This window comes from Drosophila persimilis, unplaced genomic scaffold, assembly GCF_003286085.1.
Source record: "Drosophila persimilis strain 14011-0111.01,24,50 unplaced genomic scaffold, DperRS2 tig00000124-arrow-pilon, whole genome shotgun sequence".
NCBI lineage: Eukaryota > Metazoa > Arthropoda > Insecta > Diptera > Drosophilidae > Drosophila > Drosophila persimilis.
The window spans coordinates 12,851,065-12,871,563 of NW_020825294.1; the positions used below are offsets into that span (position 1 = coordinate 12,851,065).

At 46.7% G+C, this 20,499-nt stretch overlaps 4 protein-coding genes across 7 annotated transcripts; 3 read left to right on the forward strand and 1 right to left on the reverse strand.

The window, feature by feature from the left end:
* The first annotated feature begins 3,709 nt into the window (after positions 1-3,709).
* On the forward strand, positions 3,710-14,061 carry LOC6597935 (serine/threonine-protein kinase GL21140). Of its 3 annotated transcripts, XM_026987204.1 has the most exons (7): positions 3,711-3,805; positions 3,959-4,150; positions 11,080-11,725; positions 11,800-12,844; positions 12,921-13,066; positions 13,143-13,292; positions 13,366-14,061. In XM_026987204.1, the coding sequence occupies exons 3-7, from the start codon at positions 11,081-11,083 to the stop codon at positions 13,645-13,647; spliced, it is 2,268 nt and encodes a 755-aa protein (XP_026843005.1). In that variant the 5' UTR covers positions 3,711-3,805; positions 3,959-4,150; position 11,080; the 3' UTR covers positions 13,648-14,061. The 3 variants fall into 3 exon arrangements, with proteins under 3 accessions (XP_002023105.1, XP_026843005.1, XP_026843004.1); XM_002023069.2 differs by lacking the exon at positions 3,959-4,150 and having other exon boundaries at positions 3,710-3,805; XM_026987203.1 differs by lacking the exons at positions 3,711-3,805; positions 3,959-4,150 and adding an exon at positions 10,988-11,016.
* A 405-nt stretch (positions 14,062-14,466) lies between these two features.
* Positions 14,467-15,471, forward strand: LOC6597934. The gene is made up of 2 exons (XM_002023068.2): positions 14,467-14,521; positions 14,583-15,471. The coding sequence occupies exon 2, from the start codon at positions 14,609-14,611 to the stop codon at positions 15,311-15,313; it is 705 nt and encodes a 234-aa protein (XP_002023104.1). The 5' UTR covers positions 14,467-14,521; positions 14,583-14,608; the 3' UTR covers positions 15,314-15,471.
* A 130-nt stretch (positions 15,472-15,601) lies between these two features.
* On the forward strand, positions 15,602-20,424 carry LOC6597932 (vacuolar protein sorting-associated protein 41 homolog). 2 transcript variants are annotated; one of them, XM_026987993.1, is made up of 12 exons: positions 15,602-15,667; positions 15,721-15,849; positions 15,918-16,088; positions 16,150-16,267; positions 16,323-16,676; positions 16,737-17,064; positions 18,425-18,493; positions 18,685-19,086; positions 19,137-19,323; positions 19,401-19,640; positions 19,702-19,828; positions 19,898-20,424. In XM_026987993.1, the coding sequence occupies exons 1-12, from the start codon at positions 15,641-15,643 to the stop codon at positions 20,281-20,283; spliced, it is 2,538 nt and encodes an 845-aa protein (XP_026843794.1). In that variant the 5' UTR covers positions 15,602-15,640; the 3' UTR covers positions 20,284-20,424. The 2 variants fall into 2 exon arrangements, with proteins under 2 accessions (XP_026843794.1, XP_026843795.1); XM_026987994.1 differs by lacking the exons at positions 19,401-19,640; positions 19,702-19,828; positions 19,898-20,424 and having other exon boundaries at positions 19,144-19,236.
* Positions 17,068-18,487, reverse strand: LOC6597933 (beta-1,3-galactosyltransferase 6). The gene has a single exon (XM_002023067.2). It carries the CDS (start codon positions 18,277-18,279, stop codon positions 17,134-17,136), a length of 1,146 nt encoding a protein of 381 aa, XP_002023103.1. The 5' UTR covers positions 18,280-18,487; the 3' UTR covers positions 17,068-17,133.
* Positions 20,425-20,499: the final 75 nt, after the last annotated feature.

A 20,499-nucleotide genomic window follows, 5' to 3' on the forward strand; every position in this document is an offset into this window, starting at 1 on the left:
TCTTTAGTCTCCTTGTGCATAAAATATTTGTTTTTTTTATCAGGCGCAAAAACAAACAACGCAGATGGTCTTCCGACCAGTGAAGATGCCACATATAATTGGCAATGAGAAAAACATTGATTTTCCAGATTTAGACCACACACTTTCGAAGATAGGCTTGTGATTTGTTAATAGTCAAACGGCATATCTGTTGGGATCATCGGAATCCTGGGAATGAGAACTTCCTCACCTTCGAGTTCTCCTTTGAGTATCGTCGCGTAAATTAAATTGTTCATACATTTTCTTAGCATCAAACCCTTACCGTTGCACAGTCTTGGTTGGTTTATGTTTATAATAGTATGATTAAATCTGCGGAGTCAATCTTTAGCGCAAATTGTGTGGTGGGAAGCCAGGGACATTCAAGGAATTTAAAAATTCCGTTGGAAGGCTTCATCTTCATTTGTAACACAATCAATAGATTTGAATGAATGCATTGTTCGATTGATCTCGCTCTGAATTATGTACTCAAGGTCATCTCACTCAACCATTTATTATTTTTGTAGGTGGAAATGATGTTTGGGAATACTTTGTTGATGAACTCGAGACTCGTCGAGCTGCAACTGAGGACAACTATACACCCTAAGTTGCTGTCAGGCGCACAGCATGCCTACCGGAAAGGAAAATCCACGGAAACGGCACTTCATGAAGTAATCCTTAGCGTTAGTGCAATCTCTGCATCTCAAAGAGTACTTACTTGACCTTAATAGCCTTCCCCGATATTGAGAGAGCCTTCAACAACGTTGTTTTATGCGCCATACCGGAAGCCCTCACTGACCATGAGGTGGACCGTCACATGGTGATGCTCATATGTAGGACTGTGACATCATCGATGGGATCGTCCGCCCAGTTAAGGCATGTCAACAGAAGCACCCCGCATGGTGGTGTCCTGTCTCCTCTTCTGTGGAACATAGCAGTCAACAAGATTCTATGCGTCCTGGAAGGGGGGCTTACGCGGACGACGTGGCAATTATCTTCTCGGGAAAATACCCACAAACACTGCGACTTAATCCCCGCAAAGCTAGCGCAACTGTTGGAATGGACACTATCGCGCGGCCTGGGATTAAATACTAGGTCCTCCTCCTCAACCCACCAATATTACATGGATGCAGGCTCTCCTTTAGCGAATTGACAAGATGCGGAATTGGAACCTGAATGTCAAAAATAGAGTGGAGAAGGCAACGACTGCACTCTACACATGCAAAACAGCTATTGGGCTAAGATGGATATATCTAGCAATAGTTAGACCAATATTACTCTATCAAAAAGAACGATAAAAAAAAAACTGGGAAAATTCAGCCAACCCCCCTTATGTGTCAGTGAGGACGTTGTGGCACAGTAACCGGGAGAACCAGAGACTACAAAATAAGGCTCTCAGAATCATTTCTAGAGCACACCCATATCTCACCAATAAGGACACTCATGACATTCCCTGGGTCTAACAGGAAATCGCCACGAGCACCAAGTCCTACCTGTATCGTCTAGACAGACACAACAACCCTCTAGCGATCAATTTGCTCGATAGTAGCGCCATCGTCCGCCGTTTAAAAAGGTTACACCCAATGGATCCGCCTCATAACACGCACTGAACGCCTCTCCCCTGCCACCTCCCACCCATCTAACACCTTAAACAACTCTCTGTACTCTATGTACTATTAAATGTCACCATTCAACTTCCAAAATTAGCTGATTGTCCTGCTGGACAGGTTGCAAATATAAATAAACAGAGAACAAATTATGTTAACCAATAGCTTGCTTTATATTTACATACGACTGTAGGGTATCTGTGGCCTGGCCCATATGAGAAAAAAACTTAAAAAGCAAAGGAGAAAATACATATTATGTTGTTTATCCGAAAATAAGACGGAAACATACATATAACCCTGCGGGCCTTATGACGCAAAAATTGGACGCCCGTTGTCGTTTATTCCAAAAATATGTAGTTGACGTGTAGCAAAACGTGTATAAATGCCAAAAGTAGAATCATTCCCGAAGTGGAGATCCACATCTTGCGCATCTCTAGAATTTCAGATACAATTTTCGACAAAACTCAAACTATCTAGATACGGCGTCTACAGATGCATAAAAATTATATGAATATATGTGAAGCGATGATGCATGGATGACGACTGAGCCCTATCGTTCTTATATGATTTGCCTAAAAAGGGACTTTTTCTCCTTCAATCAATACTGTTCTCTAACAAAAGCATCGCTAATTGTTTAGATGTTTACATATTTATAAGGGCATTTTGTAAGGCACTCTTTAGGCACTACAATTAATTATACACTTTATATATGGTCAAGGCATGGATGGCTATGACTATGGATGTGGCTTGTTGCACAAGTATATTCCAAGATTCCAAGATTCTTGGTGATCCTTGAATCATCCTTCCTTAACAAGGACGTGCATTGGAGGAGATCATACAGTAACCTGGAGGTGACTCACTTCTCACTTCATTCCTTTGGGATTTACCACTCCAATGAACGCAGCAACTAGTCGGTCTCTGTTTTAAAGCTGTCTCAACGAAATTTTGCAGTTAGTGATCTTCTTACAAAGCCCAAGAACAGATATTGGGATTGATATATTTATTAGTAATCTCTCAAATCAGCTTGGAAAACAGAATTTTAATATTAATTAAATGCAATATGGTATTACTTATGTTTTAAGCTTTGACCTTTTTTATTTTAACCTAATTTTAGACACAATCAAAAAAAAGGACTCCTCATAATTAGCCAATCCTGTCGAAAATTAATTTGTCAATCTGAAAAAATTATGTGTTCCGAGCTAAGTGTCCTGTCTTGGAATATCCAAATCGAGGAATTTGATTTCTGATCATGGACATAGAACGATGAACCCATTGTCGACCAGTTGGTATTGAAATACACTCCACGAAAATGATGAAGAATTTCAGCACAGTGAAAGATGTGGTGGTTTTTTTATTTGTTAAGTAAAGAGAATTTACATAGATCTAATTTCCGCGTTTTTCCTCAAGTTATTATACTGTTTAAATAAAGAACCCCCTTGGCCAAGTTCTTTTTTTTTATCGGTGTATTTACGGTATATTTTGAAAACGAGACGCTATATATGTATTTCTGAAAGGCAGACTCACTCCTGCAACGAAAAAATGAGTTTTCATTTTCAATGGCCTATAAATAAGGGTATAGACAACGGGCAAAAACAGCCAAGGAAAATTGCAATGTTCCGTACGGACCTCACCTAGCGTGTGACCGGATCAAAGCATATTGGACAAAAGTAGTGGATTTTACCAGATGCGTTGCCATTCTGGGCTGTTTTACCCATTTTCCATACCCTCTTTTTCCTCTCATTATGTAGCAAATGTGTAGTTACCGTGTAAATTGAGCAAATGTAAACATTCGAAATATCTGGCCGATATGGCCGCCGCGAGACGCTAGTAAATATTTTTAAATAAATTTGTTTAATTCGTTACTCCCTACACGCGCACGCACACAAACACAAATCGGAAAATTTATATTCTAATAGTTTGAGTAACAAACAATTTTCTGACAAGCGCGTTGTGCCGTGCGGACTAAACGATGTCACAATGTATCGATGGTTTTCCTGCTCTAGTACGCGGCTGTTATCGTACTATCTTTTCCGCGAGTTCTATTTTGTCCTATGATTTTCACTAATATTTAAATTAAATTAAGTGAAAAGTTCTATCGGCAGTCAGCAGCAGTATCGCGTACGAGATTCGCGCCAGCGTTCATCTGTGATCTGTGATGAGGGAGTGTCGCAAGCGGTGGTGAGGTGAGCGGTTAGCGTGAGCCCGAAAACGCAGGCCAAAGTGAAATGTGCGAAGAAGCGAAAAAGCAAAAAGGGAAACCAAGCGGGAATGATTCGAGTGGAATAGAAAAGTGTAATTTGTTTTAGCTAATTATACCCAAACGTTTGTGCTTTTAGCTGCATTCTTGTGAGTACAGAGAGGCCCGACCCCAACCCCAACCCCAACCCATCTGCAGTGAGTGGACTGGTGCAAAACACTCACAGAGCAGTGGAGAAACACAACGAAAGCAGACCGAACGGGAGGAGGAATAAAACAAAAACTGCCTTGTTGGCTTAAGCGGACTTACTGTGTTTGGTTTGGTACACAAGGTGAGGCCACGATAAAACCAAACAAAAATGCATATAAATAACCCATTGCGACACTTGACATCTGCCTCTGTGAGGAGGCGGGGCGGGGCGAGGACCGCACCCGCACCGCACCTGAATGTGAAAAGAAATCGTAGATAAGCCAGCGCCGTTCGCTATTTTGATAGCAGTCCGTCCAGAGCGGTGGGGAGGAGTAGGGTGGGGTCTCTGGGTCGCTGGCTGGAAAAGAAAAAAAAAAAACAAATCGAGCCGTCTTCTGCCGTGCATTCGCAACGTTCCAGTCAAAAAAAAAAAAACAACCCGTTCTCCCCGCTAACGTGATTTTGCCATACCCTCGTACTCGTACTCGTGCTCGTGCTCGTACGCGTATTAGTTCAGTTCCCCTTTCAGCTATCTCTCTGCTGATTTTGTTTGACTTATCGCCAGTAAACATATTCGTTCTCTCCAATCTACTGTCTCCGCTCCGTACGAGCCACCACACCAGGCAGACCATCGAATTCTACGGGCTTAAAGCTGTGTTTTCTCTTCTGCGGCAGAGGGCGAAGTCGGCTGGATGATTCATTGTGTTCACACATTCTCGCATGCCGACTGTGCTTGGGTTCGTTAGAACGAGAGTGTTGCCCGAACCGCCTTTAGTCTAGTCGTCTCTGCTTGTAACAGCCAGAGGTAAATGGATTGCTTCTACCTTGAAGTAAAACTTTCACTGCTGTCCGCATTATGAGCCGCACGCGGATTCCATGCCCTGCCGCCCACCAAGCCCCCGAGATACTCAATTGAAAAGTGAAACCCAAACAGAGGCCAATTAAACTGATATGATACGAACAGAAATTCCTGCTCAGCATCGCCTTTATTGTGGCCACGAGCCGCATTTGGCGACTTGCCCTGCCGCCATTTGCAGATCTCAGCAATGATGTGTGTTGGGGCTCAAGAACAGATTTGAGTACTGTCCGCATCCGCAGGATGAAATTTGAGTGGAATGCAGCCCCAATTCCTGTTTGTTCGATCTCCAACGTACCTCCGTCCGTCCAACAGCCAGATCCAGACCCAAGCCCTGCCGCAACCCCTGCCCCATCGTCTGCCCCAACCCCTGCCCCGAAAGGCTTCAAGTTTCAATGAACTGCAACGGTTTTTGTTTAGCAGCTTTTGTGTTGCCTTGTGCCTGGTCTCTCAGCTGCTGCTCGGATTGCGAGTAGCGCCGTGACAGCCGTCTTACATGCATACACATGTAAGTAGATACATGCATATGCACACAGTGAGCACTCGATGTGTGGAACCAGGCAACGCGACCAAACGAACATTCCCTTGCGCTGGTCCACCGGTCTTCCAAATTGGTCCGACTTTCCGACACTGCGTTTCGTTCGCTAATTATCCCGATGACCGCTTTGCAATTTTCATTTTCATTCAGCGAACAGTGAACCGGCTCGGTAAATCGGACTCCAATCGAAACGCCATGCATAATGTTTCGTATTCGTTCAATTGCCGGTTTTGTTTTCGTGTCTTCAGCCAAAGCGATTAAAGTGTTCGTTCCTACCACCCATCTGACGCTCTCCTTCTCTCTCTCTCGCTCTTTCTCTCTATCTCTCTGTGTCCAGTGGTTTCAAGTTGTGAACTTCGCTTGGTTCGAAAGAACCAAATGAACAACTTTGGACGGCCTTGCCCTGGACTGACGAGTGATTTATGCCTAGGATATTATATACATATAATATGGGCTACAATATGTACATGAAACATGAATGTTTCTCATTCAATGATTTGCCTATTCGTATTCGACCAGTACTATCTGGGTCTGGTCTCGCGAATCGTGGGGTTGGCATGATGAAAGTTCAAGGACATTTCTGAGAACAGCCCTTTGGCCAGATGTTGGCGTCGGCGTCGGTTTCTGGGGGAGAAACAAGAACGAAAGGAGTCTTTTCTATAAAGTGCAAGAAGTAGCACGAGAGGCGCAGCACAAGAGCTGAACTTTTACTTTTCCATTCCGTAGCTACGGCTGTAGGATGTGTCACATGGCTGTGGGTCTTGTTTTCAGACTCCTTGAGGAGCCTTTCTGTCCTTGCAGCCTTTTACAGTACGTTAGATATCTCTTGGGAGTCTCCCGTGGCGTCAGGTGTTCCATTAAAATTGAGATAGTGCCAGCTTTGTCTTGGCTCTGTCTGGAAGGGAAGTGTTTCTCTTAACCCCCGGTTCTGGGACCGCACACAGCAGACAGTGTTCCTGCAGACCAGCAGCCAGTAGGGTGGCTTCTCTCAATTGAACTCCTGGCGCTTGCACATCCAGATTCTTTAGGGGTTTTGCATTGCGGGAATATGCCTCGCCTTGCCCCCACTCGTTCGCCCACAACTTCCGACGTCTTTCAGGGCAATACTTCCGGATTTTTGTGCCGCAGCTCAAGGGTTGCTGAGCACCTGGCAGAAGCCACCGTAGCCGCCACCTCTGCTTCAGCTGGTTGTGGCCGGATAGCTGTCTGGCGACTGCCAAGGACACCTGCCCGTCTGTCCCCTTGTCGCTCGCTACTGTAGTTCATGACCTAATCAGCCTTACAAATACCCTGACTGGGCGCCCATTGTTTGATGCTGCATTGAGTGTGCGTTCCCTTTTGCTCGCCCCACCTACGTACAGTGGGACAGGCAGGCGTTATTTCCCAACATGAAGCCCATCAAAGTCGAATGTTTTATTTACTACTTTACTACGAGTTGGTGAAAGAAAACGGTGGTGAAAGACACAGACTCTCTGGACTTTGTGAGCCTGTAAATGAGGTAAATTTTATGAATGAAGTATGCACTTTCCAAAATTAGAGAAGACTTAATCAAATGCTGTGCCAACTTGTGCCAAAATGTGCCAAAACTCGTTAAATGAATGTTCCCTGGACAATTAAATCCAAAGGAGCTTGCCGGAATGCCGTGGATATATGAAAAATTAAAGGAGATGCATTTTGAGTGGCTATTGTCGAAAGCAGGCAAGAATGGTAAAAATAGAACATTTTAAGGGGCGGAAATCTGAAATTTATGCAGTTCCTATTTGTACATGTATATATATTTACAACATAAACATTTAGCCCACTGTGAATTGGGGGATGCATCTGCAAAGGGTTCTTCACAGAGCGAGACATTGATTAATTTCTCTTTGGGCGAGAGTTCTTTTTCACTAGCCCAACTACTACCTCATTTTGAGATCCACAGGAGGGAGGAGTGCACTCGATGGCGGGAATGGACCGGAGCATAGCTGAGTAGTGGATGGCATTGGATAGATACCGCTTTCGGCGCTCCCTCGAGTGAGAGTACGATTACGACTTAATTAACAACTTTTATGAACTATGAAAAATAAAACGAGAGGGAACGTTGTGAGTTGCTGCGGAGACCGCAACTCTACATTTATACCCGATACTTAGTCAGTATGGCTCTCCGCCGCCAGAGGGCGCTAATATTAAGCGACACGACAAAGAGTGCGTGCGAGAGAGACAGAAAATCAGTCTGAGCGTGACGTCGGGCGCTGCGTAGCCACTGTAAATTGATTTGTTCCTTTTGGCTATAAAAATTATCTGATCTGATCCAGATTCTGCAACCGGATAGATATGGTCATTCTTTATGATTGTGCGTTTTTGGTTTTCTCGCATCTTTAAAATTGTGGATGACACAGATTTTCGTTCTTTGTGGGGGCGGAAGTGGGTGGGGCGAAATTCTGAAATATTCTTGTAGCAGTGACATATCACAGAAGTCTGGATCCAAAACAGTCAGACGGTCAGACGGACGGACGGAAAGACGGTCAGACGGACGGACGGACAGACAGACATGGCTCAATCGACTCGGCTTTTGATGCTGATCAAGAATATATATGTATACTTTATGGGGTCGGAAACGATTCCTTCTGGACGATACACACATCCATTTTCACCAAAAATCTAATATACCCCAATACTCATATTGAGTATCGGGTATAATAAAAGAAACGAAACGAAATGAGAGCTAAACACAGCTCCGAAATGTGCTGCTTGCCATAGACTTGCTGTTGCTGTTGTTGGGGGCAACCACCGAGGCAACAACGCACCTGTTCAGTGAACACCCCTTCGATCCGAGTCGGCATCCGTTCCGGCTCCCCCGGTTCCAGTCTGTTCCAGTCGGGGGTCTCTCTTCTGTGACCATCGTCACAGTATCGTTTTCGTAACGTGCGGCCATTTTCGGCGAATGTCAGTTCAAATATTTATTCGTTCTTGTTTACAAGTGAAATTTAATTATAAATTCGATATCTGCTGTGCCGTCTGTCGTCTGCGGTCTGCCGTCTGCCCTCTCGAGGGGATCGGATATCTGTGTGGAGCTCCGTCCCTCTCGGGTACCCATTATCGCACTGCCCACTGCCTTCTGCCACTGACGTCGGTTCTCCCACTGGAAGCCAGACACACAGCCAGTCACCCAACCCACTGGAAGCCGCCAACGCACATGCTTATCGATTTTTAGCGCAGCTCAATACACGAACACTCCCTCCGCAAAAGTCTCTGGCAGAACTACCTTATTCCGCCCATGCAAAGGGAGGGGTTTTGCCACATCCTCGCGTCTTGCAATACGCCATGCACCAGCAGATGCACGATGCTCGCTGATGTGCAATTGGAACATGTCTAGATGATGGGAACGATCGATCTGGAAGGGTATTAAACACTTCGGCCCACGAAGCGCGTTGGTTGCTTGTCATCATTTTTCCCATATTTCCCTTTGTAAATGTCATCCTCCTCCGAATCCCAAACCCCCACTTTAGAGCCACAAAAAGGTCAAATGACTTCTAGACGTTGCGACGCGTCGTTGTCTGAGCAACCAAACAAAATGCCAAGAGTCATGCCCGCTGCACTCCATAGGCTCCATTCGGCACCAGTCTTCAGGTCTTCAGGTCGTCAGGTGGCCAACTCGGAGAACTTTTGACCCACTTGCAAATGCAGGGTGAGCGCAAAGCCCTCGTCTTTGGTCCAAATAGTGATTGGGGTCAAGGGGGAATGGAGCCATGGGGGCATGGAGGAATAGGCAAAGAAGTGCAGGAGCACCTAGTCGATATTCCGGGAGCGCCTTGCTCCGCCTCGCGAGTCGCCTTGGTTGTGTGTTAATTACGTTAACAGCCAATGCACTAACGAGCACTTACAGCGCGCATAGTCCCCAGACGCGACACGGTTGTGCCTCTGCTGCAGGTGTCGTCATAGCAAGTAGCTCCCATAGTGCAGTAATGGAGTTGCAGCCCCATGTGCATTCATACTCGTGCACGTGTACCCAATCGACAGCATGGAGGAGAACGACATCCAGGTAGCAGGCCGACAGGCGAAAGTCAACAGGCAACAGGCCCGACCAACATCGCCATGGACATCGGCATCAGCTATACCAACCGCAGAGATACAAATATCGCCATTCCAAACAAAATACAAAATGCCTGAAAGCAGACGCTCTCCGCTGATCCACTGATCCGATGGACCGGAGATTGCACACGCAACCGAGAGTGGGAATCGAGTAGATCGGAAGTCTTCGGAAAGCTCAACTTAAGAATCGTCTCACACACTCACACATTCATACGTCATTATCAAAACGTTTCATACGCATACCATACCGCAAAGCATTCAGGAATAAACTACTTTCCGCAAGATCATGATACATATGTAAATAGGCTTTATATACATAGGATATGACATAGTCCATACTATACTGACTACTGTACTATACAGTACAGTGATCCCCTCCTGGGGGTTGGTACATACAGTACAGTACATACAATAATCTTTCATCTAATTTTGCAGTCCATTTGATAAACTAAAGAAAAACAAGGTATTGATGTGAAGAATGATGTCGATATAGCTCTAGGGTACCAGGAATAATTTTCAGAAACCGAGTCAATTTCGCAAAGGTGCGTTTTTCACTCTGAAACTCTGATGGGCAACCAAATATTAGGCACTTAAGAATGCTTCCTTCTATTAAAACGGTTAAAACGGTCTAATATTCGTCCAATAAACTGGATGTAAATAAATAGGAAATGTCGTTTATACTTTTTCCTACAAAATGAAAAGATTTTTCAATGTCATTGTTATTGCAATTTTTGTACATGCTATATGGAAAAGCAACGCCTTCTACCCGGGTTCTGTACGCTGACAATGATCTGCCTGAAGCGACTGCCTGGGGAAATCGGTGACCTAAGAGTATTCCTTCCTTCCTTCCGTCCCACCAATCTCCTAACAGCAATGAAGTTCCTTAACAACCAACCAGACGAGTGACAAAGTCCCGGCCCGTGCGTGTCTGGTTTCCTGGAGCTGGCCGGCTTCCACGCCTTTTCGGTTGGTTGATGGTTCCTCAGTTCCCTGAGTTGAGTCAACTCTCCCTGAGTCTTTCTGAAATAGGCCACGGCACGGACACGCCCGTTTTCGACTCCTCTTCTGTGTGTCTTTTGCGAACGGTGGCGTCATCGGCAGCGGAACTCCTGGCCCGGAGAGGGCATGGCAGAGCACGGCAGGGCAGGGCTGAACTGGGCCTAGAAAGCGGGCAAGAAAGCTTGTGGCCCCACGGAATCTAGTGCAGCAGGCCAGCCAGATAGCAGAAACAATTTACGTAAATTAGCGTAATTACGGTTTGAAACTTCTGAGAGATAGTCCGGGGGGACTGGGGACTCGCTGTGGGTCAATCGAGAACCGAACCGGTTTGTCAGTTCGTGCGAGAATGACTGTGTGTCCAGCAGACTCCAGCAGTCAATAAAATAATAGATAATAGGCGCTGCTCAGAACATTGTCATAAAACAAAGGAACAACAGACATCTGTATAATAATAAATATATATAAAGCGAAAAGTAAATTCAATCCAATTCCAGCAACGGAATCAGCACCGAAACGAAGACTCCCTAGAAATGACCGCGCTCCCGTAACAGACGATCTCTTTTGGCCCGATGTAATAGACTGATCTCTTCTTGTTGCTTCTTTGCAGCATGGAAGTGCACAACAGCCTGCATTGCACCGCCCCTGTGCTCTCCTCACTGCAGGCAAGCGCCTCCGGCAGTGGGACGCCCAAGAAGACAGCCGCCAGCAGTGCGGCAGCCCAAAACTCAAAACAGCTTCTCGACCAACTCAGCCAGCAGCAGAAGGCCCAGGAGGAGGCAGAGACCCACAGTCGGCGGGACTGCGATAGTCCCGCCAGCTCCAACTCAGAGCCGGAGAAGGACCTGGACGAGCTGAGGGACCTGAACGGCTCGCTGACCGGCAGTGGAAGTGTTGGCAAGTCGAACGGCTCCCTGAGCGGCGCCTCTTCGACCACTTCAGCGCCAGCTGGCACGAGCACACCTGGCTCCGCCAACACCAATGGCTCCGCCAGTGGCGCAGCATCGCTGAGCGTCGTGTCAGCCACGGCCCATCTGAAGAAGCGCATCACAAGCAGCCGCACACCGACCCGCAAGGCCCATCGCATCAAGTTCTATCGCAATGGGGACCGCTTCTATCCGGGCATTACCATACCCGTGTCCAACGAACGATATCGGTCATTCGAGAGCCTCTACGAGGACTTGACGCGACTCCTTGAGGAGAATGTGAAAATACCGGGTGCTGTGCGGACCATCTACGACATGGTCGGAAAGAAGGTGAGTGATAAATCAATATACATCCGCCAGACGAACAAATAATCAGAATAACTGATTGTCCCATCTTCCCTTAGATTACTGCCCTGGAGGAGCTCGAGGATGGCCAGAGCTACGTTTGTTCCTGCAATAACGAGAACTTCAAGAAGGTGGATTACAATACCAGCTCCCAGCCGCTGGCCAACCTCACGCTGGCGAACAACAGCCGCACGTCCAGCCACCGCTTGGCCAAGCTGCAGCGCCCCGCATCCCCCTTGAAGAACGGAGTGCCCAACAGCATTGCGCCAGTTCCAGTTGGCGGAGGGGCCGCTGCCAACGGCAGTCCGCTGAATACCTCGCGATTCAGCGAGCGAGACAGTGTGGTACATCCGCGCATCGTTACCCTCATTCGGAACGGAACAAAGCCACGGCGCATAATAAGGTTGCTGCTGAACAAGCGCAACAGTCCCAGCTTCGACCATGTCCTGACCGCCATTACGCAGGTGGTCCGCTTGGATACGGGATATGTGAGAAAGGTCTTCACCCTGTCGGGGGTCTCGGTGCTGCAGCTGTCCGACTTCTTCGGCTCGGATGATGTTTTCTTCGCCTACGGTACAGAAAGGGTCAACACCGTCGACGACTTCAAGTTGGAGTCGGAGGAGCAGCGCGCCATCAACGCGATACGAAAGACGCTGCGCACGGCGGGCACCGCTTGCAAGGGTCCCAAGCCCAAAATGCCTGTCAAGAGCAAAAAGGCGTACCCGCCCGGGGAGCTGAAAGCCCAGGCCGAGGCCCAGCTTCAGGCGTCGGCCGCCCCCGCCAACGAGGACGAGGAGCAGGCAGCGCTACTCAAGAGCACTGGCGTGGAGGTTGCCGAGCTGCCAGCTGCCATACGCGACAACTACACGCTCAGCCAAATCATTGGCGACGGCAACTTCGCCATTGTGCTGAAAATCAAGGATCGCCAGACGGGCATTCCTCACGCGCTGAAAATAATCGACAAGAGCAAGTGCAAGGGCAAAGAGCACTACATTGATGCGGAGGTGCGCGTCATGAAGAAGCTCCACCATCCGCATATAATCTCGCTCATCATGGATGTGGACCAGGACACCAACATGTATCTGGTGCTGGAGTATGTGAGTGGTAGGTCCACAAACGATCCGCTGGAGCCTGAAACGTATCATAAATTCCGTACCGCAAATTCCTATTCATTTCGCAGGGGGCGATCTTTTCGATGCAATCACCCAGGTGACGCGGTTTTCGGAGAGCCAGTCCCGCATCATGATCAGACATCTGGGCTCCGCCATGTCTTACCTACATTCCATGGGCATTGTGCACCGAGATATTAAGCCGGAGAACCTCTTGGTAAGTCCCAAAATAAAAGATTGATCCGAGTAATCCTCTTGACACTGTTCCCTCTGTGGCCTGCTCGCGCTCGCAGGTGGAACTTGACGACTTTGGGAATGTCGTTCAACTAAAACTGGCTGACTTTGGACTGGCCTGTGAGGTCACCGAGCCTCTCTACGCCGTCTGCGGCACTCCGACCTATGTGGCACCCGAAATACTGCTGGAAGTGGGCTACGGCTTGAAGGTAAATACTTCACAAGTGTGTTTTGTTAATGCTGCAATACAATTTATCTGTTCATCTGTCCTGCTCACCGCAGATCGATGTTTGGGCCGCTGGCATCATACTGTACATACTGCTCTGCGGCTTCCCGCCGTTTGTGGCGCCTGACAACCAGCAGGAGCCGCTTTTCGACGCCATCATCTCGGGCGTCTACGAGTTCCCCGATCCGTACTGGTCGGATATTGGTGACGGAGTGCGCGATCTAATCGCCAACATGCTTCAATCCGATCCCGATGTTCGGTTCACCAGCGAGGACATATTGGATCATTACTGGACAATGGGCAACGAGGAAATCGGATGCGGCGACTACAGCAGATGAATTATGGCCGTGTGGGGTGTTTAGACAGAACAGAACCTAATCACGCCCACTTTCGATCTTCTCGACGCTGTCGCCTACTTTTTGTATTATGTATTTTAGAACGCTATGATATAGGCTTTTATTTATTCACACATTACCACATACACCACAAGACAAGAAAAGACACTACGAGAGAAGCAGACAGACAAAAAACAAAAAAAGAAGCAAACCCCAATATTACTCGTACAACAGGAGCTTCGAAATTCCAGTCCCCAAACCGTTTACGGTTGGTTTCGCTATCATTATATTTAGTCTTATTGTAACTCCACTTATGTATTTATAGCGTATGCGTATGCAAGCGAGAATCATATTTTTTATTTGGTACTTTTTAAATGTTTTAATTGGTTAATAAACCGCAAGTTGTGTATATTTTCATAAGAGGTTCATTTTCCATTGTTCTTTTGATTTGCTTAGACCCGCACGGGAAAACATAAATTAGACTAACCCAAACAATAATTAAGCGCATTTATGAGAACACCAATAAAAACATTGGAAATATACATGTGTATGTACGTACAAACATCTATTGTCAACGTGCTGATCACGAATGTGCGTAGTCTCGCTTGGCGTTTGTGTAGTCTCGGGCAGGAACGTTGTGACCTCCAGACCAGACAACTCTGTCGGAGCGGTTGAGCTGGTCTCTTTTGTATTGACTGCATTTATCCACCGCCGCTTCTACTTTCGTGTTATCGCATCCAGGTGCACGGCGACTTCCGATGGGGCTGGCTTCCGTTCGCCTCTTTGCTGCTTACTAGTTTTATACGTTTAACATCAATCAACTGAGTGGCGTTACGGACTGGCCCCATTAGTTTGGATTTTCCAAGCAATACTGAAAGTAAGTCAACTAAATTTATTCAAAAACTACACCAAGCCTTTAAAAAACAATTTTTGTTTAGATTCACGCTTAAATTCAAACTGTGCCATGCTAAAACTCAGGGACATTATATATTTCGTTCTCCTCACCGGAATACACGTCTGTGCAGTGATCCAGCCCACGGTTGAGGTCAATGCTAAACTCAATTGGAGCAGCTCGAACGTGGACCGTAGCCTGCGGCTGAACGTTGGTTACCAGTACAAGCCCTTGATGCTGACCCGGTCCATGATGTACTCTCTGCTGACGATGATTGGGCTGTGGCATGGGCGCCATCGAGATGCAGTGAAGCGGGCGGAGAAGAGGCAGGATGAGATCGAGCGGCGGGCACGGCGGGGAAGCATTCTCATTAGATCCTACTCCAGCCAGCTGGAAAGAGCGCGGCAGCTAATGAACGAGTGGGTGCGCCGGCAAAAGGAGGCGTCCTTATCGGACCTCCAAGAGGACGAGGCTGCGCTTGACGCGGAGCTGAATCAGTCGGAGGGCTCCTATTTTCCTTGGAGGAAGTTCCTCCTCATTGCCCTGCCCTGGACGCTGACGTTTGTCGTCGCCGGAATGCTCAACTACGGCCGGCTATATCTGGTCATCCAGAACTTTAGCCTCACCCACTGGCAGACGGTCATGCTCTATGCGAAGATCCAGATGCTCTTCCTGCACCGCATGATTGAGGTGTCCTTGGCTTCCTACTGGCGGCAGTTTCCCGTCACTGTGGACAACTACATCAGCCTCGAGACGCATCTGCTGGCAACGGAATGAGCTCTGTTCCCACACATATCCTGCCTCCAATCAGAACTCGATTCATGTAGTGTTGGGCCTATGCTAGTCCCTCCGTCCACCCCAAAAAAAGACCCCTTTGCCATAAATAAAAGGCGTTTCGAATCAACAACAAGCCAACTTTGGCAAATATTTCAAAATATTTTGTCGATCCGAGTAATATCGGTATTTTTGGGATATCGGTCATATCGATAACATCGCATCTTTTGCACGAAACTATCTAAACAAAGCAACAAATAAAGAGAAATAGCAAATGTTTTGATAAGAGCCATTGATTCGTAATTGAAGTTGAAAAACTAATGGTTCAAAATGGCAGAAAAGCTGCCAGCCAATAGCGTAAGTGGAAAGAGATTGTGGGTGCACTGAAACAATACCTGTCTCTTGTCTAGGACTCTGGAACGGACAGCACTGAGGAGGAGGAAGAAGTTGAGCCCAAATTCAAGTACCAGCGCATAGCCAACGATCTCAAGAATATACTCAACGCAGATGTGGTCACATGCACTGCTGTGCATTCCAAGGTTGGCAAAATTCCCCTTCCCTTCCCTTCCCAAAGTTCCACGGGTCTTTCCTACTAAAGAGATTGCAGTTTCTTATATTTGGCACGTTTCGTGGACGCGTCTACCTGCTGGATCACCAAGGAAACTCGGTCGAGTCGAATCTGAGCAGCACCGAGCAGCACACACACAAAGTGGCAGTTAACCAGGTCGACGTCGACCCAAAGGGCGAGTATGTTGCCACATGCTCCGACGATGGCAAGGTGAGTCATTTTGTTGTATGGTGGGTGGATGCGGCAATCACACACAGGCATTTTTTTGCAGGTCAACATAACAGGGCTCTTCAGCTGCGAGAACAATCAGAATCTTAGTTTTGGAAAGTGCATCAAAGTTGTGGCCTTAGATCCGGATCCAAAGTCTCGCGTCAGACGGTTCATAGTGGGTATGTTCAGTCCACATTTGTGGATCCAACGTCTGTTCTAACTGGCTCACCCTAGGCGAGGACAAACTCACCCTATATGAGCGCAATCTCCTCAAGAAGCTGAAACCCACCGAGCTGTGTGCAGTCGAAGGCAGCGTCTTGTCGATTTGTTGGCAGGGGAACTTTGTGGCCTGGGCAAGCCACCTCGGCGTTCGCGTCTATGATTTAAGTGAGAAGTGCTCTTTAGGATTGATGAAATGGGAAGTTCCTTCGCAGGCGCGGCTCGAAAACTTTCGCTGCCACTTGCGCTGGTCCAATGAGCACACATTGCTCATTGGCTGGGTGGACACCATCAGGATTTGTGTGATACGCAAGCGGAATGGGATTGAAGCCGCGTCTAGCAATTTACCGGGCTATGTTGTGGATCCCGGTAGGTACAGTGAACTTATGCAGCTATATTTAGTCGTATCTATTCTTTATTGCATTACAGTCTCGACATTTCAAACTACTTTCTATATTTGTGGACTGGCCCCACTGGCGTCCAACCAATTAGTGGTACTTGGCTATCGTAAAGAGCGCAGTGCAACATACAAAGCTCTTCGACCCGTGCTGTGCGTCATTGAGTACAAGATGAATAGCAGCGAAGAGATCTGCACAGACAGTCTGACGCTCCGTGGCTTCGAGGAGTACACTGTCAACGACTACAGTCTAGGCTGCATAATTGAGGAGAATCGGTATTTTATTGTGGCTCCCAAGGATATTGTGGTGGCTAGTCTTATAGAAACGGACGATCGTGTTGAGTGGCTGATTAAGCACAGGTAAATACTTCCTATTCATTGATTGCCTTTAGCCATATGCCATCATACGCCAGTCTTACGGTCCTACGGCTAGACAACTATGCTGTCGCAGCATTTATCCGAGGTCCGCGTCCAGTCATAGTAGTACGCCAGTAGGGTGCTTAGGCCAATTCCGCTACAATGTTGGCCGTGGTAGATTGCTCTCATCATTTCCTCAGTCCGCTTGTGCAAGAGCAAGTGATACGTTTGACACTTGCGGGCCATGTAAGCAGTATCAAACCGAGGATCGTGCCAGCGATAAACGTGCCGCAGCGGGGATAGCCAGGTGCCAACCGACACATCTTCCGAAACGTACGTGGAGAGCAGCTGAGAATTATTAACGACATGCTCGCAGAGCTTTCGGGAGAGCACATATCCACCACCCAGAGCATAGGGTAAATAGCTTTTGCTCAGATAATAATTAGTCTCCTTCCAGGGACCTTTTCTCTTGACTACTGCCCGCCCGTTGAAGTAGCCCCAATAGAGCTGCGGCAGGGGCTCGTGCCCGTATTCTGGTGTCTTGCGCAGCATCTTGCGATCGTAGGAAATCAGCTCATTGAGCAAATGGTCCAATTTAACGTACGTATCGTCGTCTACTTTGAGCAGATAGGAGAAATTGAAGTGATGCGTCACTGCATCCAGGGCCTGCAGCAATTTCTCTGTGAGATTGCCGTAAGTGTCTGCCAGCCGTGGGAGCAGTAGGAGATCTTTGTGTTGCACCTGCTCACTTATCAACTCAGACTTCAGACCGCTGGGTATCTGCTCAGTGCCGATCGCGAAGAGGTGCTTTACTTTAATCTTCCGCTGGGTTCTTTGTGATCCCTTGCTAGATAGGCTCTCCTGCCAGCTTATAAATTTCCTTAAGCGGACTGCTTGTTGAGCAACCAATTCCATTTGCAAGTGCCCATTGGGGCCATAGGTAGGTAAATAGATATGATCTTCGGGATAGTATGGCTGCTGCAGAGGCTGCACCAATCGAAGCCAGGTCTCTCGAATGCCATTCCGCTGCTCCACATTGCGGGGGCCGCTCAGCACTAGCACTATGAGAAACAGATCCGGGTGCGGCTCCAATTTAGGCACTCCACTCCGGTGGGACGGGCATTTGTCCACTGAACTCAGTATTTTTGTAATAAAACTGCCAAAAAAGAAGGCAGTTATGGCGGTGAAAAGGGTCACAAGATTGTTTAAGCGCCGCATATTTTTGGTGGACACTCGTCGTTTTACGTTTTTCGTGGATCACGACGAGGACAGTACAGCGAATAAATATATTTCTTAAGGCCTGTGCTGTTCGTTGATTCTATTTACTTTCTGCACGCTTTAATTACATATTACATTCCAACAGTAAATTCGAGGAGGCTATCGACCTGATATCGACACATGGCGGCAGCTTGCCAATTCTTTCAGTTGCCAGGTGCGTCCTAATATTTCTATATATATCTTAGCACAATAATTTGCTTAACATAGCTGAAATATATATTACTTGAATTTATTGTTAAACAATAGCAAACAAAGTAACCTAACAAAATATCGATAGTAATATGTAATCGATGAAACGCAAATTTGAGCATTAATAACTTCCAACCGGAATATCTGATTTCACAGGTTGTATATAAACCACTTGCTGACGCTCAAACAATACGAAGATGCTGCCAAACTTTGCCTGCGAATGCTAGGCAACAATAAAGCGCTTTGGGAAGAGGAGGTCTTCAAGTTTGTCAAATGTCAACAATTGCGCTCTGTTAGTGCCTACTTGCCGACCTCCGAGGACTGCAAATTGGATCCCCATGTCTATGAAATGGTTTTGTACGAGTTTCTGAAGTTTGACGCCAAGGGGTTTCTTAACCTGATCAAGGAATGGCCGCCGCAGCTCTACGACGGGTTGGCGGTGATAAATGCCATACATGACAACTTTCGCAAACAGAATGCGAACGAATTGCTAGAATCGCTTGCCCTCCTCTACTCGTATCAAGGGGACTTCGAGAGCGCCTTGCGGATGTATTTAAAGTAAGTACTTCGATTATTAACGGATACCCAGTCAATATTTTGGTTTGAAGATTACAGAACAAGGATGTTTTTGAATTAATACGTCGCTATGAGCTCTACGATGTAATTTCTAAATTAATCATTCCACTCATTCACTTGGATCGCGATAGAGCCTTCAAGATATTACTGGACAAAAAAAAAATAAAGCCTGAAGTCGTCGTGCAGCAGCTAGAACAGAATCAGGAGTACCTATACTGGGTATACATTCTATATATATACATATATACATATATAAACCTCAAAACAGCAGAATAACCACTCTTGCCCTTTTTTAGTTCTTGGACGAACTTCATAAGATCAACAGCAGCAATGTATTTCAACGAAAATTAGTCGAGTTGTATGCAAAATACGATCGGTCGAAACTATTGCCCTTCCTGCGACGTTCCAAGGAATATGTCATACAGGATGCGTTGGCCATTTGCAAGCGCGAAGGTTTCTACCCGGAAATGGTCTACTTGCTTGGCTGCATGGGCGGAGTAGAAGCTGTAGAAGCCCTTAATATCATCATTCACAGTGTACGGTATACCTACTACAAAAGTTTAAATGCAACGTTTGATCGAGGATTTTCTTTTTCAGATAAGCGACATTGAAATGGCTATTGAGTTTTGCAAGGAGCACAATGACAATGATCTGTGGAATGTGCTTATTGATGAGTCCATAAAGCAGCCCGAAATAGTGACGAAGGTCTTGGACGGCATTGTCGGTTAGTTATTCAATTACACCTAATTTTCTTCTCAAAATGTACCGTCTCAACTCGTTTCTTCTCTTTTAGACTATGTGAATCCGGAGATAGTAGTTAGTAAAATAAAACTTGGACAGACCATACCAAATCTGCGTGAATCGGTAATTAAAATGCTCTGGCACTACAACAGCCAAAAGGAGGTGCTCTGCACGTCCCATGAGATTCAACTGGACGACTATTTTGACAGCCATTCAGAAGTGGTTGCCTTTCGGCGACGTGCTCAGCATGTATCCTACGACCACCACTGTCCTCAATGCCATCGTCCAGTTCTGATGAAAAGCACGTCCCACCGCAATGGCCTAGTTGCATTCAAATGTGGTCATATCTACCACCAGTTGTGTATTCCCGGTAGTACCACCAGTGGGCAATGCGGCGAGTGCAATATGGGGAACAGTGATCGAAGCGAGGAGGAGTAGTCCGGACGTGGATGTGTTTTACCTAATTAAGAATTACATTCTCCTAATCTTCAGGATGCATTTTTCAACTGTTAGCTTTAAGATTTGCGTGATTGTTTATTTATTCCTTTTATTTAAAATAAATATTGAATTTGACACCGATTCTACTTTAGTTTCGAATGGAAAAAGCCATTTGTACTAAAACGTATTAATTCGTTATCGAATCCCCGAACAAAT

Bases quoted from the DNA above. Each gene is read 5' to 3' on its own strand.
- LOC6597935 (XM_026987203.1), top strand. The intron at 11,726-11,799 runs GTGAGTGATAAA...ATCTTCCCTTAG, and splicing joins ACGACATGGTCGGAAAGAAG to ATTACTGCCCTGGAGGAGCT. The intron at 13,293-13,365 runs GTAAATACTTCA...TGCTCACCGCAG, and splicing joins AAGTGGGCTACGGCTTGAAG to ATCGATGTTTGGGCCGCTGG.
- LOC6597934 (XM_002023068.2), top strand. From the start codon at position 14,609: ATGCTAAAACTCAGGGACATTATATATTTCGTTCTCCTCACCGGAATA.
- LOC6597932 (XM_026987993.1), top strand. From the start codon at position 15,641: ATGGCAGAAAAGCTGCCAGCCAATAGC. The intron at 16,089-16,149 runs GTGAGTCATTTT...ATTTTTTTGCAG, and splicing joins CATGCTCCGACGATGGCAAG to GTCAACATAACAGGGCTCTT. The intron at 16,268-16,322 runs GTATGTTCAGTC...GGCTCACCCTAG, and splicing joins CGTCAGACGGTTCATAGTGG to GCGAGGACAAACTCACCCTA.
- LOC6597933 (XM_002023067.2), bottom strand. From the start codon at position 18,279: ATGCGGCGCTTAAACAATCTTGTGACCCTTTTCACCGCCATAACTGCC.